The following is a 27,434-nucleotide window of genomic DNA, read 5'->3' as shown; positions in this document are numbered from 1 at the left end:
GTACCGACGGACGGGCGGACAACCGGAAATGGACTAATTAGGTGATTGTATGAACACATATATCAAAATTTTGTTCATAGCATCAAATTTTTAAACGTTACAAACTTGGGACTAAACTTAGTATACCTTGCATATTACATATATGCAAGGTATAATAAATGTAGTTAATGAACAAATTTTTTCTGAACTATGTGTAAACTTATTCTGAAATGCTTTCAAAACTTAAATATTGGAGGGCTTGAAAGCGGAATTAATTTTTTAGATCGTGGGACACTACGGGATTTTTTTTAATGATAAATACATAGTTGAAACTTTGTGAGTGGCTTCCTTTTGACGAGCCTATTAAACTTTCCTCTATGATGTTTTTCGAAAAGATTGCCTTTTCAAATGAGCATGATAGCGTCATTTGTGAGCTATCGTTCTGAATAAACGAAGCAGGGAATTTGTCGGACACTATGACCAATTGATAACATTAATAATTGTTAAACAATAAAATATTTTTTCTGACAAAAATACGGACCGATGAGCTTGTATACCACCTCGAACATGCCGTACTTAAGCATTTTTGTTTTTGAATACACACTTGGTTCACTTTTGCTGAATGGTTTAATAATTATTAATATTATCAAGTGGTCATAGTGTCCGGCAAATTTCCTTCTGCATTTTTTCAAAAGTACCATACTCGATAAATTTTTCGGGTGTTTTTTAAATTTTGTAAATTTCATTTGTTTTTCAAAATTAATGTTGAGCAAAGCCTCAAAATAAAGCTATCATCTTAGACACAGGTGAAGACAGTCACGCACAATTAAGTTAAGTAGATACAAATTTCTTTTCTTTGTTAACATATATACAAGTCGAAAACTATTCTGTTAAAATTGTAATAAATTTTAATTTAGGATGAAACATCCCTTTTCAACATGCATTCTAATAAAATTTCACAACATATATTTACACAAGCAAGCGACAAGCAAAAATCAACGAGGGTCGCTCGTTTCGTTTTGTAACCAATATAATATATTAAGGGTTGTATAATATAGTGTACATTTTTTCATCTTTGTGTTGTGTTTACTTTTCACAGACAAAGCATGCAATAAGGGTCTGGGGGCCATGCGTAGTATTTGTTTGTTTGAGTTGTTGTGAAGGCCACGTTTAGCAACTCTTCCACTTAGCTTTTCCTCCACGAAAATTTTCATTGTAGAGAACTGCTCTTAGTTGATAATCGAACATAAAAAAAGCATTTAAAAAAAGGAAACCGGCTTCAAAAGAAAAACTTTTCCAAAACAAATTAATATGCACTAAAAAGTAAAAAAATAACGATAATATAATGTAGTTAAAATTATTGTTATTTTTGGAGTCAGTGTCATCCAAGCTATTTTTCAATTTCACCTAATAGTGTTTTTATTATATGGGCCCTAAAAACAGTAGAACGTTCTACCGCCTACCGTCAAGCATCTTTGGCCACACGGATATTCTCTCAACTAACATAGTACAGCAAAAAACGTTAATATTTGTTAACAACAACTTGGAGTCATAAATCTTGGTCAAAACGTGAGCCAGGACTGCAATTCTAAGGTACAGTAAGCCAATGCTTGCCCACCATTGGTAAGACAAGGCTGGCAAACCAAGACTTGATAAATCAATGCTGATGCAGCCTGGATCCTATCATCACGCTTTGCAGATCCTATATAGGTTGTGGAGTATCGAACAAAATAATTTTTGCATTTTTTCCACTATTTTCCTATTTAAATATCTTCTTCAATGAATATTCACCAATTTTTATCTTGCAAACAAAAATTTTACCTCCGCCCTGACTTTGACAAAAGGTTCTAAAATTTCCAGATGATTTGAAAATACTGTCAAATACTCCGCCGGACACTAGACCAAATAATACATATACCACATACTGTACAATGAAAATTTCACACAATTTATTACTATTTTAAATCAATATTGTGTAATTGATATTATACCTAAATACAAAGTCGATAACTATTAGTGTTATTAACCGCACGTTGCATTGTGTTCGAACATAAATTACTGTAACAAAAAGTAGTATAGGGTCATTTAAAAATACAATAAATTTCCTTAAGGAAGTTCGACCAGTTCCTGAAGGAAGTAAGTTTTTATGCTATTCAATTTTCGTACATTTTTATTGAGAATGTTTGAATTAGATTTTATACGATGTAAATTTAAATAATTTAGACATATACATTCTAGCCATTTATTACATGCATGGAGAGTGGAGACACATAATTGGTCGAATTACGTTATTATTGAAAGGTATATTACGAAAAGATCTAAACGCTGTTTCAATACATCCCTCACACCCCTTGTAGATCAACGAGAACAGTAAAAACAATCGGCTTGCATTTAACTTTCTATTGAGAAACATTCTTTTAGCAAAGAAAAAAATTAATTATGTATTAAAAAGTGACATTCATTATTAATTTCCTATTTTTTGCTGAAAGGAAAATCACAAAATTTTTGGAGAAATATTAATTATACTTAATATGTCAATTTTTCCGGTTTTTCCAAGGACAAAATGGAAATATCTAATTGAGGAGCACATTTTTAAAACATTTCAGTTGTGTTGGCAACGTTTACAATTGTGTTCTACTCTGCATTCGTCAACTCAAGACAAGGAATTATGGATTCAGCGACAGCTCACATATCACATCACAAATCACAATATAACCTTTTGCTTGGTTCCGAAAAGTACTCCAAAGTAGTTCTTTTCACTTTCTAATTTTTAGGTATCTTTTCGTCCTTTACTTTTCATGTATTTCTTCAAATGCTTCTACCTCACTTCCCCTGTTTTATCATTCATTTGTACGACAAAACTTTTTCCATTAAAAGCCCCAATTTCTATTTTATATATATATATATATAATATATAATACATAATTTTTATTATAATACATAATAGAAATTGGGGATTTAGAAAGCAAGAATTAAACCTTTAAGCTACACATCCCTGTTTGGGTAATCGGAAAAAATAGGCCGCGAATTTTATGGACCCGGAATATTGTTGAGTTCCGAAGTTTTAAGCCCTTGCGTTCAAAAATAGAACACTATTACAGAAATCATTTTTGGTCTATTATTACAGAAATTTTAAATCATAAGTGTCGCTCTCACATGAATAGCTTGTTTTAATAGCGTTCACAATAAATTTTCATCAATTTAAACTTTCCACAAAGCAAGAAACTTTCTAGACTTCCTAAGAAACAAGTGCACGAATATAAAAATTTTCGAAGAGAAAAACAACAGCTTCTAAAATTCCCAGCCTTAAATACTCTGCTTGCCCCTAGTATCTATAAATCAGAAATCAAATAATTTTATGTTATGCTATTTATTTTATTTAAAAGTAACACATTACAGATCATAATAATGCATCTAGGAAATTATTTGAACAGTTCAATTTATTATTGTGTAGATCCAACAGTGATGGAAAAGTGATGTTGTAGGGGAGGATTTTCTGTTTAATAATACCTACTAGTAATAGTACAGTGTAATGTTTACATTACATAATAATACAAAATAAAAATTGATCATTTTTTTGGGGAGATGCGGTATTTTAGTTGATAGATTATTGGTATAATCCTCCCACAGGGCCTACCTTATTCATTGTGTATTTAGGTGGCATTCATTGTGATTCATATGCTGCAGTTATAGATAGATAATAATAAATATAAAATAAATTGTTATTGTGTATTTGAATGAGTATTAAAATGCAATTAAATAAACAATTATTGTCACTATTTTGCTATTAATTAAATCAGTACATGGTGTGCTATTGATTGATAGCTTACCAAATTGCCAAATATTTTCCAGTACACGCTAAAGTATACATTTAGCAACATTGGACGAAAATCATAAAAATTTAACACTTTTAACTAATTTAAATTTAAATATAGTTTTGTCCTAATTGCATCTCTACCATAAAAAATTGCCCCCTAGTATTTCTATATCAGTTTTGTATCGGTAATCGATAAGAATAACCGTAAATTGGCATGAATCCAATAAAATTCCCTAAAATAATTGATTTTAGTCTATGTTTCTTAATTCTTATTGGCTATTAAAGAAACACGAAGAACTAGCTCCAATCTGATGTCAGAACATGATGTTCCTCACAAACTCTGCAAGTTATTTTTTGATTGGTTAACTACAAAACGACCTAAGAGGTATTATAGATTAAAATTAGTAGTATTAAGTTCTTACAGAGAAAATTATTACTTGTTTTGGTGTTCAAATATTTTCTGTTTACTTCCTAGCCTTAGAATACTTAGCAAAAACCTCTTGAATAATACACCAATTATTTTAAAGAAACCGTTCACTTTTGATAGCGATTAAATGAAAACTATACATCCATTGTCCACTATACAGTATAAGTTTAATTTTCACCAGTAAGTTAAATGCATCATCATTCTACCACAGTTGATTTTAAATGAATAAAGCATTATTAGCGTTTATTTAAAGTTTGTTAAATTAATGATTTTTCTACAAAAGTTATTTTTAGTTGTATACTCTTTTTTTTAGTTTTAATGATAAAATTATAATAATTTTATAAATGCGGTAATAATAAGCATCGTATGATTAAATGTCTCACGCAACTTTTGAAGCTTCCTAAATACACCATTCAAGCTAAGCATTAACTTATCATAGTTAAAATTTTTCAAACATAATTTAATTTTTATTTAAATACACTCCTCAGCAAAAAAAAAATACAACCTTTAAAAAAATTTAAATATTTATGAAATTCTAAAAATCCGTATTACCGAAAAAAATGGTTTTTCGGAATAATCAAAAACGCATTCGAATGTTTGTAATTTGTAGTTTTTTAATACGAAAATTTTGTCCAGAGAAAATTTGTTCAATCTTTCATCGCTTTGTTTCAAGGGTTGTTTAAAATATAAGAAAAATTATTTTAGAATTTTCTGATAACTTTGAAGCATTAGGACACAAAAAATATTTTACAAGAAATTCAATGATTTGGCAGTTGTCAAAATTCAATGTACAAGCTGTTTTGACCAAAATACGCTCTGAAAGACAATTTGAACACTGCCGAATTTATCCTTTATTTAGACATTTTAATAAAATCTTATTATTTTCTCTAAATTGCCCACAGCTTACATAATTAAGAATTTGTTTTTAGTTGAAAAATATGCATTACTGTCATATTCAAAAACTACAATGTACACTCCGTGTCATAAAAACAGAGCAAACAAGCATGTGAATGAGTTTTAGATTATCCATATTAGATTTTTTGGAGATAAGGATGTTGAAAATTTGCAAATAATTGAATTGTTTTAAAAAGGGTGTTTTTTTTTTAACATATCATCCATCTACCGTTTAAGCATAAAAACAAATGTTAAGGATGTATGAGCATGACAACAATGTTTGATTTAAAGGCTCAAAATTTGTTTGTAGGTAGTCTTTTACTCAAAGAATATGTGGTTAAAATTTCAGCTTAGGTAACCGTGCAAATTTTTAAGAAAAAAGTCATTAAAAATCGATATAAAATACATTGGCTCTTATGGAGGAATCTCAAAAAACGACATATTTTGGAAGTTTTTGATAATTTTTGTCAAAAGTTTTGTTTTGACGCCAAGTGTAGTTAAAACATAATAGAAAAAAAAGTATAACTAGTCAAGTATTTAAGTTAATTGAAGTAAATTTATAAGTTATAATTTAAAATTTAATCGACGCATGTAATTATAGTCATATATCGTTCACGACTAGTTAGTACCTAGTGTAAATTTTGGCAAAATCACAAGATATAATAAATAAATATATCTTTTCACTTTAACATCAAAACACAAGCAGAAAATTAACTTTTTAAAACTGTATGTTCTCTCAAATTAATAGGTCTGTTTTCACCTCTAAATTTACTTTAAACTTTTATTTATTATACATTTGAAAATATGCAAGAATTTTAATATTAGTCATTTTAAAGAATAAATGATTGGTATGGGCTATGCAAGAGAGCGGTGAGCTTAACACCTTTCAATTTTTTAAATTGAGTAAAATAGTTCTTTAATGGCATTTTACTAATTTTAATGAATTGATACTAACGAATAGTTTTTCTTAATATGAATGTACTTTCGAAACGAAATATAAATTGTCATACCATAAGTCAACCCAAGTAGCTCAGTTGGTTAAAGCGTAACCAATTCCGTACGCGGTATTGCAAGGATAGTATGTAAATGAATTTACATATCCTATTAGATTCCGTTGTCAATGATTTGGAGCAAAGATTTTCTACGGAGATACTGGACTAATTTCAGTTGGGAGTGTTACTACTTGAAACAAATCTTGGTGTCAAGGACTTGAATATCGATATCCAGGCTGTGAAAAAAGTTGTTCAGATGTACCGGAGATTCATTAATGATAGTGAATCAACGATTATAAATGAATACCGCCTTAGGATAGCCAAACAGAATGTGAAACCAATTCCGCTATACCAGAGTCGGTATCACATCTCATTTAAGCAAGATTATATAAAGAACAAGATGTGTACTCTTCCGAAGAGCGTAACTACTGCAAAGAGATCGGTTTTTATATTTCGACTTGGCGGAACAAAATTTTGGTTGCGTGCCTCAATGGGACATTAAAGATTATTCGGGCTCGCTCTTCTAAACATCTGGATATCGATGACATTATTAACGCTTTCGCGAAAAAAAGAACCTTGAATTTGTTATTTAAGTAAGAATCTAAATAAAATTACTTAATGTAAAATGTATATTAGCATTTAATTTAATTTTAAGTAAAAATTTCATCAAAACTTGATCAGTAGTTTAGAGTCTAAATATGACGACACTGTGATGGGCAAACAAACACACATTTACTTAATTTTTGTGAGCGAACAAACTGCTATCTTACACGTTTATTAATTTACTAGTGTTCGCCCCCACGACTTTGCCCACGTGGGCAAATACACTGTACAAAATCTTGGTCAGGGCGTTATATAGGGGTTTTGTAAACATTTCCTTTGTAGGAATGCACTATATCGATCAAAAGTGAACTCCGACTCGCATTTGACCGATTTTGGGGTGTCTGTACCGTGTCCATCACCTTTCTTGAGGGCTGGATCTCTCCCTGGTATGAATATTTAAAATATAATCTCTTACCAACAAGTTAATCAATATCAGAATTATATTCTATTTTAAATTGTATTATGTGGTTATTTTACCTAAAAAGTATATCTAATAATAAAATCCCACAGGTATAAGAACAAATATTTAAGGATTTATAATTCAACAACAGATGCAGAATTTTGAAAAGTAATTATTATTTTAATGCTGACCGCAGACTGCGGCTTGAGTAGGTTATAGAAGAAAAGTGGTTTATATTATAAATAGTATATGAACATAGTCTCATTCAAATCCGATATACTTTTCATTTTTAATAACTTGATTTAAGTTCATTACGAAAAGTCAAATGAGTTCATTTAACATAATATAGGCTGTGCTTTTAAACCTTGGGTTTATAATGAAGTGATATGGTAAGCTCTATAGTTGAGAATTAAGGTTTTCAGCGTGGTCGAGGTTTTGTATTGAACATCAATTTCTTTTGTCTGACGTATTATATTATAAATGTCATTTAAAATCTCTATCTCTATATATTATAAATGCGAAAGTAAGCATGTTTGTTTGTTTGTTTGTTTGTTTGTTTGTTACGCTTTCACGCTAAAACTAGCGAATGGTTATAAAGTGAAACTGTACAGCAATATAGCTCATACTTCAGAATAACACATGAGATATAATTTATAAAGATATATTAATAAAAAATATTAAAAAAATTAAAAAATTTATTTAATTTGACATTACCATAAATTACAGATTTCTATAAAAGTAGTCATTTGACATTACCATAAATTACAGATTTCTGTAAAAATAGTCAATTTAAAATATTTCACGGCCATCTTCTCTGATATACTCAATGAATAATTACCATCTTACATTTTAAAAAATAGAAAACCATACATATATTTTACCTGTGTAAAACAATCCTTACCATTATTTCAAGTGTTATAGAAAGGGGATAAGCGGGAGCAATCATTATCAGTCCTTACTTTTAAACCTAGCGAAGCGGGTGAATATCACTCTGGTACAATATAAAAGTCAGTAAAAATTAACAATTAGCTGACTTAATTGTTGAAATACCCTGTATAGACAGCATTGAACATCAGTAAAATATTCGTCTGATTATCTAATTTAAGATAATTAACTTCTTATAAAGGTAAAACATACTTGTAAACAATAATAATGTAGTGCGAGACATCGTTATTGCGCGATCAAAGTAAAAACGAATCCAGACATCTACTTATAAAATAATTATTTTTACATTTGCTAAAAATATCTAACAGAATATTTTAATTTTTGATTTCATATTCTGATTAAAAATTTGTATGAACATAATTAACCAGCTGGATATTTTATCAAAATTTATGCAATAATCTACAATTTTATTGGTTTCATGAAAAAATCAAAATACAATGTGAGTACTTTCCCTGTAGAAATGGACCTTCCCACAAATTATGGAATTTTCATCAATTTCCCTGTGACCGAAACTAGAATCTCCTACAGCTCTTTAGACTGTATAATATTCTCTGATATTAATAAAACCGCTTTTTTTTCAAAATTTTTCAAAAAAAAAAACGCCAAAAAAGATCGTTATGGCGCAAATTTTTGTGCAACTATTTAGAATTTTTGTTTTTGATAACATTAAGAACCTATATCTCAAGGTCACGAAGTGTTGTCTGAACTATAGTATAAATTCTTATATTTGTATATTATTATGTTATTTTATGATTTTTCAAAATTAGCCTTTATTGAATAAAAACAATTGCTATAGGTGTTCATAAAATCACATTAGTCCATATCCGGTTGTCTGTCTGTCGTCTGTCCGCCTGTTATCACAATAACTCAAAAACGAAAAGAGCTACCAAGCTGAAATGTTTATAGCGTGCTAAGTGCGTAAAAAGTGAGGCCGAGTTCGTAAATGAGCAACAGGTCAATTGTGTCTTAGGTCCGTAGGACTCATCTTGTAAACCGTAAGAGATAGAACAAAAGTTTAAGTGTAAAAAATGTTCCTTATAAAAAACTAAACAACTTTTGTTTGAAAAATTTTTTCGTAAACATCACTGTTTACCCGCCTTGGGCGGAAATTAGGCGCAATATGTGTATTATATGGGAGTATGTATTATATGGAAATATCAGTTATGAATGTGTGACATGTATGAATGCGTAATGTGCCAGTGTAATCAATACAATTGAACAATTAACTCAGTCAATTGTTTGTTTTACTTGTTTTTACACACAAGTTATATAAGTAGGTGAAAAGTTATATTAAATGTAAGAACTATAACTTTCTGGCAACACTGTTATACAGCTTGTATATGCAATATCTTATATAAAAACCAAAATTAAAAACTTATATCAGTGCGATGAACTCTCTTGTTATAAAATTTAAAAAAAGACCGCGAAATAATATTAATTAATAGATTAATTTTAAAAACAAATCTCTCTCAAAAGAAAATAGGTAGAGATATTCGGCACAAACATATAACTTAAAAATGTTTAAATAAAAAAAATTATGTATTTTGTTAGTTGTATATCAACAACTAACTAAATTCATTTAAGAAAAAATAAAAATGTCAATTAAAAAAATATATTGTAACATCAAAGATTCACATTGAAAAAAAAAAAACATATACGACATACGTAAACATATGTTTTAAGTGTAATAACGTATAATTTATTTGTTTAATTTTATCGCAAATTTACCTCACAACTAACTCACTGTGTCACGTTGTGTCTGGCTTTGAATAATAAAAATTATTCTATTATGATTTTTAATTGTAAAATAATACCGTGTGTTAATATACAGATAATCATATGTAAGTAATCAAGTCGATAAAATTAATTATTTCTGCTGTATCAGATTGAGTATACCTAAAGCCTTCCAAAATTCCAATACGAACATAAAAACACCTTGTAGAATATTATTAGGTGAAATTTTAAAGCGAGTACCCTCTGCTTTTTATATTTTCATCCACCGAAAACGATAACCAATTTTATGATTTCTTCGCACCTATACCATTAAAATTTTCATATTCTATTACATTCATAAATACTTAGTAACAGGCACGGATAGATACCACTATTCACACACAGATGGCGCGAGAAAAGTTCGCAACATACTTTAACTTCATTTTTAAAGGTGCAGTTTTCGTTTCCAGATCTTCATTTTAGCGTTAGGCTGATATTTTGTTACTAATTTACCTTACCGCTTTATATAGTTTCAAAAAATAAAAAATACCATATCCGGCATACTTTTCGACGGGAAATCCAGTGGTGACCTTGGATTTGAGTTAGAACACAACCCTAAAGCTACAGCGAATCAAAAATCGATTTTTCAAAGGGCAACCTCTATTTTTTATTGTGGATTGGGAAAGAGACCATGACCTTCAAGGTCATTCCATGGTCAAAGATCTTATTTCTTTGGAAACTCTAAAAAAGGACAACTCTGGCCAATAAAGCCAAGTAGATATAATGGCCAAATTAACTGGTGGTTTCCATACTTTTGGGACATCCTGTATATAAAGTTTATAGGTAAAATAGGGTTAGTAATCGTGAAAAAAAATTTTGAATTTTCTCTACATTTCATGTTTTAAAGATCATCGACCAGATTCTTCTGTTTTAGAGATAAGATATAATTGCTCTTGGAAAATTTTACACATTTATAGTTTACGAAAAAGTATCATGTTTTAAAGTCTTTTGGATTCAGTTTTTGGTCATTTTTCATGTTATCTATACGTATTGCATTTATTTTGTGAGCACGCTACACCGTTTATGAAATGGCTAAGAATTATCGTCATAAATACGACACTGCATGTCTTACGATAATGATTAAACTAAATACAGGATTGCTCATAAGGTACATTCATAACTAATTTTGTACAAACTAACGTAAACAAATAAATTGTATAAATTTTTACGTTTTTTAAATACAAATACATATAGTTTTTTATCCTAAATATAAGCAGCAAAATTATAATAAATTATAAGTTAATTTTACTGTAATTTATCAATAAACGCAATAATTGACATAATCAGAAAATGTAAAATTGAGTTCATAAATGTAACACATTTATAAATGAGAACATTCTGTAGCTACTAGTTACATAGTGGGTGTGTGTGTGTGTGTGTGTGTGTGTGTGTTTTGTGTCTTTATAGTTTTTATAATATATTTAAAATGACAACAACACACGTTTAAATAGATTTATTTACCGGTGAAGTTAAGAGACCACACATTATCATTACAATAAAAATATGTACATACAGAGTGATTCAAAAAACTTTGACAAACTTCAGACATCAGTTCCTTGCATCTATAGAAACATAAAGTTTATATTTATTATGACAATGTAATTTCGTTAGCAAAAATTCGAAAACTTAATTATAGTATATCTCAAAAATGAGTATTATCGTATATCTCACAATGGAAATTTTCTCTGATTAAAGCATTGTTATACCTCAATACTATGTATTTATTTGGAGAATTTAAATATTAAAATATATAAAATGTCTATTAAACGTGTAACCACGGTACAGTTTGTGTGAACCATGGAACAACATCATAATGTACCATGACTCGCATTCCAAAGTACCTAGAAACACCCCCACCAATTGATCCCGTAGGCACTTTTTTCAACATGTAATGGCTACCATCCACTCTCAGGAACAGCATCAGAATATATGTATATTTGAAAACCCTACCAACTTTAAAATTGAACGTATGCTTAAAATGGAAAATAGTATAGAAACTTACTCTACAATAACTAGTACTTTAAATATGATTTATAAAACAATATGCAATGGCGGCTTCTAAATAGACAATCAGAAGAATACAAATGTTTTACCTTTTCTCGTAAATAATTTTAGATTTGTTTATTCGAAAACATATCCACATTGATATATATATATATCAATATCTGCCTAGAAATTAAGGATGATTCAAGATACATCGAACTCTAGGTACTACGCCTTAACCTATACATAACGATTTTTACTTTATCACCCTGTATAATGTAAAATTTGAGATATTCTATGAATTTCTTTGATTGTTTTGATGCAAGGACCGAATTTTTGAAATTAGTCTGAACAAGTGAAAACAAACAATTGACTAAGTTTTCTGTTGAAATACCATGTATAGACAGTGTTGATTACTCTGTCACATTACATATACATACATGTCACACATACATAAGTCATTTTCCCATATAATACAAATTATATAAATTGCGCCTAATTTGCGCTCTCACGGGTTAACAGTGATGTTTACGAAAAATGTTTCCAGCGAAAGTTGTTTATTTTTTTATAAGGAAATCTAATGGTTCCAAGATGGATCCTACGGACCCAAGACCCATTTGACTTATGTTGTCCATTTACGAACTCGACCTTTTATGCCCTGAGTACGCTATAAAAATTTCAGCTTGATATCTTTTTTCGTTTTTGAGTAATCGAGTTGACAGGCGGACGGACGGGCGGACGGACGGACGGACGGACAACCCAAAATGGACTAATTAGAAGATTCTATGAACACCTATATACCAAAATTTTGTGCGTAGCATCAATATTTTTAAACATTACACACTTGGGACTAAACTTAGTATACCTTGATACATATTACATATATACATGGTATAATAAGTATTTTTAATCATGCTTTATACACAGAAATGAAACAGGAATAAGAAACATTGCAACTAAACACAACATATAAAGAATCTCTGATATTAATAACGTCTACTTAAGATTTTTATAATTATCTATGATATTTCTTTATCAGTGTAGGTATATTCTCTTTTCTAATGTTTCCTCAAACATAAATATTTAATTCTAACACATACCAACCAAATCTCTTTACTTTTTTTTATTTGTTTATATTTCACACGTTTTTATATGATTTTTATAAGTCTGTACACAAAAAGTTAATTATGTTCACAATCGCAATATCTACAAACTTTCATAAAGATATATTGATTTGTTGAAGAGACCGCTAACTATTGACAATTAGTCAGGTTTCCTGGTTTTTAGCCCCCGAACTAAAAAAAGGTGTGTTATAAGTTTGGCCGCTATATGTGTGTGTGTCTGTGGTATCGTAGCGCCTAAACGGATGAACCGATTTTAATTTTTTAGATTTCATCTGAAAGGTCATTTAACGAAGAGTGTTCATAGCTTTCATGTGCGAGCTTAGAGTTTTGTACCCGAAAAAAACAAATAAATTTGCGATGATCTTCAAAATCGATTCAGTTTGGAAAAGGCATGGCATATAATTTTAACATAATTACTATGGAAATGAATGGTCAAATAAACCATAATAGCTGGCACAATTCATTTCGAAAAGTGAAATGGTAAAATAATTAGGTAGTTCAAAACAATAATTCAAAAGAACAAAATCAACTCACATATTTCAATTTCAATTAAAATATTCCCAAAAATTGATATTTGATATTGATTAAAGGAGTGTTATAATTTTTAAGTGTTTATTTGAGCGTCCGTGTGTTTCTCAGCGAAATCGTAGCCATTAAACGGTCGAACCGACTTGATTGAGAACATTTTATAGTTATGTTTCCAAAAATAGGTTTACAAAAAATAAATCGCATTTGTCGGGGTTTTTTAAATTTTGTAAATTTCGCTTCTTAGATTCATAATCTGGGTTTTCTATATATCTGAAAAAGTTGTATATTCCCAAACAAATGATTGCTGATTAGGGGGCAAAACAAAAGTCCAATAAACCATTCAAATTTCACGCATAAGGTAAAAATAACACAGTCCAGCCAAAAATCGAGATTATTTTCAAATTAATCAGTCGAAAATGTCCCAAATAGTTTCTATTTTTATCGTCTTTATATAGGCGTAAATCTACCACACAATCTTTGGTCTTATTTACAACAAGTCAAAAATTAATGTGAGCGTCGTCCTTAAGTAGTCCAAGAATACCGAGCAAGAGTGATATTGAGAGAGCTGTCTTTTTCAAATTATGGGCCTTGACTTACCAGGCCCATCGTTTCGGTACATGTCCTATTTAAATAAATTTTTTCTCTTTATTTAAACTCGTTTCAGCGGTAAATTTTTGTATTTTTTCATTAATTAATCTGTCTATATTTGTCCAAACAGTTAAGTGGAAATAAGAAAAACTTTAAGAATAAGAAATTAAGAATAAAAAATTTCACACTTTATTTTACTCTTAAATAATTTTCCAACTTCATTCTTAGTTTTATGTTAAAATATCCCAATTCCGATATATATTTCCACTTTTTATGAATTATTTTAGATTTACGAGTTGAAATTATTTGAACCTTATTTTGATATGAACTTTGATGATTAATTTTGTTGTAATTTCATGAATGTAGACGAAAAATAAGAATAAAATGTTTCGATAACTGCTTTGGTTTTTAGAAATATTGAAAGCTTAATAACTAAACTTCGCACCCCTAAAATTTTCAGAATTGATTTAGACTTATTTCTACTTAAGCTTTTTCTTTAAAATTGTCTTGGTACTCGTACATCCTTAAAGAATAAGGAGTTAGGTTATTAAAATTATTAATATCATAAGTTTTTAAAATGAAATATATAAATATTTTATTTCCAAAAGCTTTTTTAAATTTTCTCGAGTCACTGTACCCCATTCTTCCCATGCATTTTACATTAATGCTTAATAATAGCTGAAACAGAACACTGAAGCATGTTTCCATCATCTTCTTGACGAGTATGTACATTAAATAAAATTTATGACGTGAAAACCACCAAATAAAATAAAAATGACTATATTTTGTGTTTGCTTTTTACTAGATTAAGATGGATTTTTTATTTTTATTACACATTTTTATGAGTCTCAACCAAAATTAATTAAATTATTATAGCTAGGTCAATACTTAATTTAATGTTGTCTGAAGCTATTGCAGCTTAGATAGATAGGTACTGCTCTCTTTACTTATAATGCTCTCTTTACTTTTTATATTGTCCTTTTATAATTTGTATAAGAATTGGAAATTAATGCCACTCTTCGTCTTTTACAATAAGCAAATGCCTATATCAATGGCAGAAATTGGCGGTGGGAATTATCTCGATTCAATTCTGCCAAAAATCGACCTTTTTTGTCTTCTTTTATTGATTCTTTTTTGTCTCGATTTTACATGAATCGATTATTCATGATAAGAATCGACTGTTTTCGCAAACTTTGCCTATAGACGAGTTTGTGAATCTGCGGCACGTCAAAATGACCAAAATGGCTTTTTCTTACATTTTTTTTAATATAACATTGTAAAGAATCTTCAAAAATTGTTTTATATTTGTAAAAAAGTAAAATAAAATGTTTCAGACAAAATAATACAGTCCCTAAGATATCGAGCGTAAAATTTTCGCTCGATTTGTAATATATTAGCTATTAATATGTTTGTCAAATGTAAAATAATTATTGTACTAATTGATATTCATATCAACTGCAATATTGTTTTAATGATGCTGTATGTGTATAAGTTAATAATTGTGATGTAATCAGAAAAGTATGTGTGTAATTTTTACAACAAATATTTTATACATGGTATTTTTTGTAATTTGGAACTTAGGTGATAAACGTTAAATATGGGAATGCTGACAAGCTTTGCAATACTTTTCACTTATAGGAATAACTATCGTTTGTTTTAAAAATCCAAGCACATAGCTGAAAACGTCCGGGGAAAAAAGATTATTTTTAAAGAAATAGACATTTAGCAATTTAGTCAAATTGGCCTTTACCGCCTAGGTTGACCCATCCTTGCAAACCTACGAACAATACAGTGTCTTTTTTAAGTTGAAATATGCTTGGAATTAGCAAAATAACATTTATCGATAAAAATGTTTCAAGTAAGAAATGTTGAGTCTATGGGCGTTTAACTCTATTCATATCTTGTTATAGATAGATAAACACTTTATATTAGAAAGTTGTTATCGATTAAAAAGGTAACATTAGTTTCAAGCAAAAAATGTTTGCATTTTTACAAAGAAAAACTTTCTAATTTATAGTGTTCGTCAAATGTTTGCCAACTATAAATTAAATTGAGGTTTTAATTGAACCGGAAAACTTAGATTAAATTCAATACCCGTATACGGTGTGTGCATTTGAAATCAACATTTTTCGTTTGAAGCACTTTCTTCGATTAAACTTATTTTTCGAATTTCACGAATATATCAAATTAAAAAAGGCACCCTGTATACTGAAATGATTAAAAATGGTGTAGAAAATGAATAAAATGAAATAAAAAACTTAATTGTGGAAGCATAAAAATGGGTCACCGTCATATTCTTAATATTTTCGATGAAATAAAAACACCGCCCTAAAGTAGTTCATGGCAAGTTTAACGACCTTATCGTCTAACTCTCGCGGTAATTTACGGCCAAAATAGTACGTACCTACCAAATTTACAATGTGTCAAATTATAAAACCGCACAAGGCAGATCATATGAGGCTGATCATCATGGAAATTCTTGTCGAAAAATGCAGATAGTTTATATCCGCGGAAGGCCCCACTTTGTATATTCCTTTATTATATTTATATGTAAAGAATTAATTCAATAAATAATTACAACATAATTAATAATATGATTATTTTGAGTTTTGTTCTAAAATAATTCACTTATACAAATTAATATTTAGAAAATTAAATAATATTTAACGCGCAAAATATTTAACGCAAGTGCAGAACGCGTGAGCAAATCTTTCATCACGGGGCTAAATATTACCGAACAGTTGATGACGAAACTTCAAATGGCGAAATCTTAGAAATAAAGAATTTCTGCGTAATAATATTCGTGGAATAACATTAATTTAGAGGAATAACTAGATAAATCATGTTCTAAAAAAAAAAATTAAACATTCAAAAAGCATCATGTATATTCAATAATAACATAATTCACAGGACAATATATTTACAAAAGACACACACCGCGTGCATAAATTTTGAATCTCTAAGAATTAAACTTGTTTTTTTTTTTCTAAAGACAAGTTTCTTTGATCATTAACTATAAGATTTTTTTTTCTTTTTAATATATGCGAAGGGTAAATTTTTTCGCTATAGAATCAGGTCATTATAAAGATGAATACTATAGATTTTTGACCACTGTATATTTAATTGTTAACAAGCGAGTTTATTGTATTTCATAGTATAGATTCAATGTTAATGTTATATACAGTGTGATTCATTTTGAGTGAAACAACACTTGTATTTTGTAGTAGAGAGAACGATTATAATAATTTTTGTTGCAATATTAACCTCTAAGTGTTCAGCTGGAGCTATCTTTTTAAAGTCTCCTGTGGTTCACATTCCATCGCAAAAATCAGGAAAGTATATTTAATTCCGAAAACTGCTTGCATATAAGCTATTTGTTCATGCATGTCTGAAATACTCAAATATGCAGTTTCATAAATTGTAAATATTAAAATTGATTTATTTACAAAGATGGTTACACGTTATTCAGGCAATAAACAAGGGGCTAACAGGCAATTAATAATTCAATTATTAGTAATTTTCTAGTAGGATTAGTGTTCGGATAATTCGCTGCGTCCCTTTTTTATATTGCTTGAATAATGATGAATCTTAGCAAACAATTTTAGATCAGTATTCAATACTTACAATGTTTTTCTTTGGTGCATAATCAAGTTTTAAAAAAATCGTGCCGCAGGAGCTACGTTAGCATGGGTGAATTATTTCCTCAGAAATTGAAAAAATAATTTTTTCTTAAAATTGAAAAGGTATTGCATTTTTATTTCGAAATCTAAGCGCCTAGAGAAAATATCACAATATCACTTTTTTGCTTAAAACTGATCAATAAATACAAAATTCTTTTTTTTTTTGGAAACTCTCTTGGTTATCTGTCGATTTTTTTCATTAACGAGCATGACCTTTAAAATACCAAAACCCTTCTTGATATCAAATTTTATTCAAATAGGAAATAGGATTGCAACCGCTCAATAGTAAAGGCTTGCCTCATGTTGAACATAAATTGTATTATATATAAATGAGTACAATAATTTACGTTATCAGAAAATTACTGATCTGATTCTTCATAATCATATACATCACAGTGTGTGTTTAATAGTGTATAGTGATAGAATTATAAATTAACAAATTTTGCAGCGACTGAATGAAATTTTATATGACATTTTTTTGCTGATAAAGAAAAATACCTAAGAGCATCAATTTTTTATGCATATTATTGATTTACAATTTTTTTCTTGCTTATCTCCTTTATTAAATCAAATCATTGTTTGTGTAATACCCAAAGTCCGATTTTAGACAAATAACAAATACACATCAAATACAATATTATCGAGACTATAAAATTAAAAACTATTAAATAGCTAATTTTGACAAACATATTTTAGCTACATCTATCTGTACAGTTTGCTCACAATATACTTGTAGTAGCTTGCAAGTGTTTGAAAGAAATCAAAAATGCAAATATGGAAAACGACCATAATATATTATATTTCGGAAAATGTCTACCGGACTACAATTTAAGGCAAATTCGGGCTTTCATCTCCAATACATACCTACAAGTATGTGGTTTATATAAATACGAGAATATAGAACTTTAATATTATTTTTGAAATAATTACGAAATTTAAAAGCATGTATAGCATAAACAAATAACAATATTGAAATTCTCTGATCGTAATGTATTAACGAAGGTCAAAGTTAATATAAACTAATGATTTTTTTTCTGATTTATGTAGTCATATGAAAAGAATGTTTCCTATCTTTTCGAATAAATTTATATGAGAAATTTTACCAAAAACAAACTTCAAAGAATTATAAAGAATACTAAACATTGTGCCGTGTTGGATATGGTCTTTGAAAGTCAAACCATATTTTACTGATTCAGCAAATTATTGTACCATCATCAGTTAAAGTAAAATTTATAATCTCTTATAAAAAATATTTCTATTTCGTTTTTATTAACTCAGGTATTCCAAATTAAAATAACAACTAATTAAACTTGTTCCATTAGAAATTGTGAAAATAACATAATTATTAATTTAAATTAATCTATAATACTATATAGCCAAAAGTGAAGCTGACTGACTGACTGATTAAAGTAAACAAATTCTAAACATGCTAGAAAGATGCGCTTTTTAGCTTTCTATGCGGAATTGCTTGAAACCTATGAGATAAATCGAAAAACGTGAATCGAAAAAATTACAATCCCCCGGAAAATAGGAAAAACTTTTTTATATACGTTTTTCTGTTCTATACATGCTAGAAGAATGGGATTTTCACCAATCGACTGGAAATATAGTCACATTAACAGAATACTTCATTCCCTACATCAAAACCCTTCGAAATTGAGAAAAATCCTCCTAAAATTACTTTTTTTCTTCTTTTTAAGCTAGAAAGATGCATTTTTTTTGTTTTTTTCTTGTAATGTTTTTTTCTGTGGAGCCAAGGACGAAGTCCGCCCTGGAGGTCAAGGAGCAACCTCCTTGCGAGCGCAGCGAGTAACAAAATAGTATTAAATTTTCAATGTAAACAAATACACAAGCCATAGATTTATATGTCCATCCATACAATTTTACTAATAAAGTAGTGTGTCTGAAATAAAACTCATACACGGAGCGAACTTCTTGTAATCGATCCAAAAAACGAAATTTTTAACATAATTTCACGTTTCACAGTCAGGACAATGTATTCCACTTTTAGATGGAAGTCGCCTGTGTGTGTGCACACTTGTTGGGGAACATTTTTTCGTTCACGATCTCTCTTGGATGAAAGGTAATAACAACCTCCGATTTACGCCAATCGTTGCGTAGAAACACCAACATGTGTTGAAAAGATTGCTGAAGACGCGTGGGAATTGAAGTGTGGGGGGGGGGGGATAAAATCTGAAGAACGAATTTTAAAGCACCAGCAGTCGGCTCTCAAATCTAAGAAATGGTTGGCATAGCTGATCAACTTTTCGGTTGTCAAAAATCATTACGAGAAAAGGATATGCGTATAAATAACAAGTATAATATCTCTAAGCCACAAAACTCTCCTATGATACAGTAATTAATAGTGAAGGGTTAGGCAGCAATAGAAACGTATTTTAATCATCTAGGAAGTTGAATTTGTGGAGTCTAAAGGTCGCACTCACACTCTCTTTTTGAATTCTAGTAACCTCAAAACATTTTATGTTATAAAATTTTAGATATCGTTTTCAGGGTGAAATACTTAAGTTCCTATCAGAAAGACAAAAATAATAAATCAGAGAATATACATTTCGCGATTCATCAGTTTTATTGGAATATGAGAGATTATATAGAACTTTAAATATATATTTATTTATTTTAAATATGTTTTTCAAATTTATTACAAATAAGCCAACTATTGATTATGAATATTTACCAGATTCGACCGACTCAATTTTTTTTCTCATACAATATAGCTTCAGTTGTAACTCAAATCTCAGAAATTTCTAATTTTGACGGTTAAATTGTAAAAAATTGTGCAATTTCGAAGACAATACCTTATTGATACCTGTTATAATAGAATACGAGTCCAAATTTAGAAAATGAAAAGAAAATATATTGAACACATTTATTATGAGGTGCTGCATGGACTCTCATATCAAAGAAGTCTCATATCGGTTGTTGAGCATCTCACGCATTTAATAAAAGAGTGATTTCTTAGCAATATAAATTATTTACAGAACTATAAAGCATTCGTAAAAATTTGAATCAATCATTGACATACTAATTGCAAACCATACTCGATGTTTGGCCTGATTTTACATAGCTATCCGTAACCTTAGTGCTTGCATAATATTTTTGAATAATCAAGTTTCTTTTAAAAATTTTCAAATCTACTATTGTAAGCATCTTCAAAACTATTGAATGCTTCGAAAAAAAATTTTTAATTGTGTATATTCTACAAAAATACATAAAAATATTTGAACCTGGAAGAATTTTAAAAAAAAATACATATTCCTAAATTTTGTATTTATAATAAAATCGCAAAAAATAATCAAATTTCAAAATGAAACATTTTATTAATATTAAAATAAAAAAATCATGTTTTCCGGTAAAAAAACATTTGAAATAGTTTTCTAAAATCAAAAATCAATTTGAATTATTAAATAATACCAACTTCTCCCAAATATTATTAAGCACACCGTTTGTTTAATCAATACTTCCGAGTAATTGTTTAGATTAAAAAAAAAAGAACTTTAACTGGTTACAACTAGAAATAATAATTCGATAATTACATTTTTATGTACAGTTAAGGGGTGATAAAATGGGAAACAGGCGAAATAAATCATTAAAAAAAAAGAAGCATGTACTACACAAAACTAACCTCTAAAAAAATATTAAAAAATTTTCAATTACCTGAAATTGGCCATATAATGAATAAAATAATAAACAGCAGCATAATATTGGCACAATTTGAATGATGATGGCCTGTCGTTGTGGTAACCGATGTTGTGGCCGGCCTATTATGTGGGGGCATTGTTACCATCAAAATCATAATATGAGTGGTGGCCCCCACTTGCCACAGGCAACTCAACAGCGCCGTACCACCACCTCAATGCCGCAAAAACCGAAATAAAAATCAAAAATAATTTAAAATCAAGAAAAATGATTTTAAAAAAAAACGAAATCAGCCGGATGATAACACTATAATTGTTGTCACTGCTATTTGAAAGTATAAATTTTTATCAAACTTAATAGAAACATTTTGATTAATTAGTCGCATGGTTTCTTTTTTTTTTTTAAATTAGTTAAATCACGCCAATCAAAATCATAGAAAAAATTAGACCCCCCAACAAACACAAAAATCGTATAAAAAAAATAATAAATAATTCACTAAATTGTTAAAATTGTCATATTTATTCACTTTTTTTTTCAAACACGTTCAACTTTTTAAATAATATAAAATCGAAAAAAATAAAATTAACACCAAATTTCTTTCTGAATTAAAAAACACTTTTGCTAATTTATTTTATTAAGTTTTTTTTTTTAGTGCCGTCAAAATTATAAGAATAAAATAAAAAATAGAATAATAATAATCAGTCCAGTTGATGAGTGAGTTAGTATGTATACTGTATAAGTAGGTATAGTGTAATATGTATGTATAATATAGTAAAGTGTATCTCTTTTTTTGAAGTGTTTTGTTGGTGTACTATGTTACTGTGATGATGAGTGTATGTATACGTTATGTGAAATGTTTTTGTAGTATTGTAAAAGCGTCTAACATTTAGCGACGTCGGCATTAGACTGGCCGCCCTGTCAGGCTACCGTCGCACAGCACCGCAGACGGACGGACGCGGCCATGATCCTCGACACGACACGGCTCTGTTAGCCGGTAGCCATTATAATATAACATTGTTAGAGGGGAATCGTATAGGCAAGCTTATTCGTATTGCGCCGACTCGTACCCAAGCGCAAATCAGGAATATACGTATGTATGTATTATGTATATCTATCTACTGTAGTTGTACTATATGTTATATAGTATTACTATACAATACATATAATATATTACCTGTTCGCTGTTTGTGCCTCCAATAATATATGTATTTTTGTATGTATTCTAAATAATTTTTCCTATATTTTAACAATATAACAACAACTACTCTTACTGTTGTATTGTACGGAATTGTTACAAGTGTATGTTATATGGATATATTGTTCCGTATTTTATATATTAGTAGGAATTCACCTAGTGAACAATTTTTTTTTTTTTTTTTTATAAAAAATTCTTTCAATTATCTTTTTCTTTGTAAATCTGTAAGTATCACTAAAAGAGAGGAATTTTTAATTATTATTTAAGCACGTATATCAGAAATGGGCTACTTATGTCAGCATAATGAAATTGAATCTACTATATCAATCGCCACTAAATTGGAAATTAAGAATGTACGAGCACCAAGGCCATTTTAAATAAATAGCTGGGTTTTTTTTGTATATGAAGTTGGACCAAGTCTTAATCAATTTTGAAAACTTGTAGGAGTGGGAGGAAGGGTACCCGATTATTTATAAAAATAAATGACTTAAAAGTAGGGATATTTAACATTGGTCTTATGGGAAAACGATAGATGGATGACATGCTTTCATAGATTTCTCCAAAAAATATGGAAATAAAAAAAACTATTTGAATTAAAGCTAAAACCTTAATAAATTATTGAAGAAAAAAAACCCGTACCCCTCTAATTAAGGATGTATGATCATGGTAGTGGGGACACAAATTGAAAAAATGTTTTTTCCATTTTTGATGGTGAGTTATGTTATAACTTGACAATATAAGACGAAAAGAAAGAATAGAACTTTTCGATATCTGGAGCATATTTCAAAATATTGAAAATTGAAAATTTTATTTAGTTATTTAGCTTTTGCTATTTCGAAAATCAAGACAAATTTTTATTCTTATATTTCATCTACATGCATGAAACTATAACAAAATTCATCATCAAAGTTGAAAATAAGGTAGAAATAATTACAAACCTTAATCTAAAATTGCCTTGGTGCTCGTACTACTTTAAAAGTTTAAAAGCAATTTTGACCCGTCAATATTTCAGTCTCTGTCCCAGAGGTAGATAAAATGTTGAGACCTTATATCTTACTTCTTCCAGTTCTCTTATATTGACTAAACTGAGTTATTTTGACTATTTATTTTCACATTAAAATTGCTTTTACTTTCGAAAAAATAAGGGATTTTGCAAAAAAAAAAAAAGGGATTTTGCCAAAATCAAAAGGGATTTTTGTTGTTGTTTAGGAGCTCAAGCACTCTTAAAATCTGTAAAAAGAATATAATGGTTCATTTGAAAAACAAAAATTAAATTCTGTATTCTAAAACTAACAAAAATTTTTTTTGCTTAATATAAACTAGATAAAAAATGATTAAATACGTTTACGAATTATTAAATACGGCTAAGACAGGCTAGAGAAGTAATTTATAAGGGATAAATATCAACAGTAATTTACTTCCTTTTTATTTATAGGCAATTTTATTACAGATATTATATACAAATCACATACTGAATAAAATCAAATCTTAATATGATTTCTCTAGCCTATTTTTTCATAAGCGCTACATTTTTAGACTGTGAGTATATTTTTGTTCATTAACCAGCACGATAAACTTTAAAATGAGAGGTAAATCATGGATAAAGATATAAGGAAGTAAATATCAATCATCAAAATTGGAAACCGTAATACCAAAATATTCTCATAAAAGTATTTTCTTGCTAATTGTTAATAGTTAGTAAATTCAAATAAAATAGACTTTTATCGAAGAATTTTATCTTGAATCAAGATGATATTTGAAACAGGTAATTGATATTAATAAATTATGAATAATATCCATAATATTGTAAAGTTTATATTTTGTAAACTTAAATATTTACAAATATAATACAGGGTACATACACAAATATGAGTAAGGGACAGGTGCGTAGGTTGATAGTGCGTTGTATATATGTGTTTGAGTTTATGTAATAGGTTAGAAGAAAGGTAAAATAACGTTGCGGTGATAATGAGTTGTTTGAAAGTAGCAACTCAACTCAACTATTCTATTCCATAGTAGTACAATTTTATACACTTACTCATATAATATCAAACACAACAAAAAGCAACCCCTTTTTGTGTCATATGGTTACCGTTAATGCATCAAATACGTGCTGTTTGATGTTAAATATTTTATATAAGATAGGGTGATTTATTTAGAAATACGACAGCATTTATTTTGCAATTTTAACTGAAAATTATAACCAAGTTCATGCTCTTATTGGATACTTAATCACGTCATTTTTCGAGACAATAATGGTGGATTTTGTATTTGTGTCTTCTTGGGCTAATACTACTTACGGACCTGTCTAATTACTCAATTATTTGCCATTTTGTCCAAAAATTTTGTTCTATTTTTTCTGTAGTGACCTAAGTTACCTTTATAGGAAAAAAAGAAGACAATAAAATAATTTATTTATACATATAATATGACTTAGTGTTTGTATGCTTATACAAACAGCAACTGTACGACATTGTTGCAAAATAAATTGACAAGGACGTTTCTCGCGCAAAAAAAATATACCTTTAAATCACCTGCCAGGCTATGTAATCCCTCACCAAATCATGATAATGGCAATGATAATTCGTATAATTGAATATAAGACTTTAAAATGTTGTAAGTTTCAAAGTACCTCTTAACTGACTAACGCCCCCAATCTTCCAACCAGGTTGTCGATTTCACCATCCACACATTTGCAAGTTATCAACATTAATATTTTCAATCTGCCTCAAATATGTACTCAAAAAAGACACTCAGCTCTCCGGCTATTATGTCCGGCTTTTTGCATTTTTGTGCTGCAAATTCCTTTATTTGTTCATCGTAATTTTGGAAAAAACTGATAAATGATTTAGACGATAGTTCGACATTCTTGTCCTATACTTCCTTTCTATATACTAATGATTGGCAATGTAAAAAATCTTTAAAATGTTATAGAAATTTCGGAAAACATCAACTAATTTCTTTTCATAACAACGAAACGACGTCAACAGAATTGCGTCTGGTTTTTCCACAGGCTAATTAGGAGAAAAATAGTTATTTTTAAGAAAACATACTTTGGAAATAATCGGAGTGAAAAACATACAGCATTTTGATCAAAATTAAACTACATAGTACTCGAAATGTGTACTTATAACATACAAAAATTCTAGGAAATTGGATCCAAATCAAAATTTAATTATTAGTTTAAGCCCCAGTTTGTTTGTTTTTTCGAGCAGGTGTTCATGGAATGATTTAAATATTTTAAATTACCCAGTATTTCCTTAACGTTGTTGTCTTATGTCTAAGCTTACTTATGCCATGTAAGCAAGTACACATGTGGTGTGTGTATATATGTGTATGGCTCGTGCTAGCAAATTCACTCGAGCATATCGCACCACTCACCAAACTTACTTCCACATGTGAATATCCTAAACAATATATTCACGAAAAAAATCTATATCCACTGAAGTAAATATCAAATATTGCGTCGTAAATAGATTTAAAGATATTTTTCTGTATCTTATCATGAAGTCAATTAGTGAACTTAAACCACTAGTAAAACGGTCAAAAGTGTCGTTTTCTTAGTATTTCCTCTAGCGAATTCTCAGTTTCGAATGCTGCACTTTAAAAGTCGCAGCAATGTATAACTCATAACGTCATTTCGAATAGAGCTAGCGGGTTCAATTTATTGAGTAGATCTTAACATATAACTTTTTATCTTACAAATCTTTTATTTATACTTATTTTCATGTAAGGAGCCGCTCTTTTGCATAGACAGGCATATATTTAGCACGCTTCGCGCGCCCTTCTCAATTCATTCTTCTCAATGTATGTATGTTCATCTGTTCTGACTTAGCTTCTAAACTACTTATCATAATTAAACAAATGAGGTATCGTTAGAAACGTCTTGATCGCCCATTGGCTATGTGGGCAATTAAAACACTAAAGTGATTTAAATAATATAAAGTTCGAAAACTAAAATCCCGACAAAACCGAGCTCTAAAAAGTATGATAACAAGAAAATATTTTCATCTGAAATTTTTATGATAAGTAAAATCGTCATTACAGTTGGGTGATCTCTAAGATCAAAAAGTTTACCATAGGACCAAAAAGAGGTCCCCCGACGACTTTTCGGGTTAGTTTTCGAACTTTATTTTATTTATTGTCACTAACCTAATAAATAGTATATGATTCCGTAATACCGTTAACTTATTTCAGTTTAAAAAAAATGTATAATTTGATGAACATTTAGATAGGAAACCCTCTGAATTTCTTATTACAATTATAAATTAAAGGTAAGGTAACGTAAGATATGTGTATGTGTGTCGTATGAACTAAACGTATATGATGATGATGAACAATATCATTTAATATACATAGGTTAGTATAGGTAGATGATATAGGTGTATCATATGTGAAATATTTAAGGGTTTCTAACTAGTTATTCTACTTCAACGAATATATTTACTCAGTGAACAGTAAAAATATTTTATGATATCCCAGATGATACCAATTATATTCTTATGACAGCCATAATGATGTCATTTTAAATGCGTTTTACTCTATAGTCTTCAGCTAAACTAATGGCAATGAAGTAAGGTAAGGTGTATTTATTTTGCATCTTACCTTTGGGTTAAATTGTAAAAACAAAGTTTTATGTAATGAGAAATTTTAAGCCCTCGTTTAAAGGTCGATATTTTTTGTTCCATGAATTCAAAAATTTATTGACTGATGCAATGGGATGCTGTATGAGTAAAAACGTACTGACAACCTAAGCTAAGTTATTTATTTTCATGAAAACGCTGTGGTTTTTTTTTTGATTTGGTTAGGTTTTATTGGCTGTCCTCGAAGGACGCCCTTGGATTAGGTT

General features: G+C 29.1%; 1 protein-coding gene across 1 annotated transcript in view; it reads right to left on the bottom strand.

The window, feature by feature from the left end:
• LOC123291844 (protein kinase C-binding protein NELL1-like) overlaps positions 1-21,633 on the bottom strand; it is a 142,866-nt gene extending 121,233 nt beyond the window's left edge. Inside the window, exon 1 of the mRNA XM_044872273.1 lies at positions 21,409-21,633. Coding sequence (XP_044728208.1) covers positions 21,409-21,547 — 139 coding nt within the window. The 5' untranslated portion in view covers positions 21,548-21,633. The remainder of the gene's footprint in view (positions 1-21,408) is intronic.
• Between the last annotated feature and the right edge of the window lie 5,801 nt (positions 21,634-27,434).

The sequence above is a fragment of the Chrysoperla carnea genome, chromosome 2 (assembly GCF_905475395.1).
Source record: "Chrysoperla carnea chromosome 2, inChrCarn1.1, whole genome shotgun sequence".
In the NCBI taxonomy this organism is placed as follows: Eukaryota; Metazoa; Arthropoda; class Insecta; order Neuroptera; family Chrysopidae; genus Chrysoperla; species Chrysoperla carnea.
The sequence above is the reverse complement of the archived record's forward strand: the minus strand, read 5'-3'. Positions and strand labels throughout refer to the sequence as shown.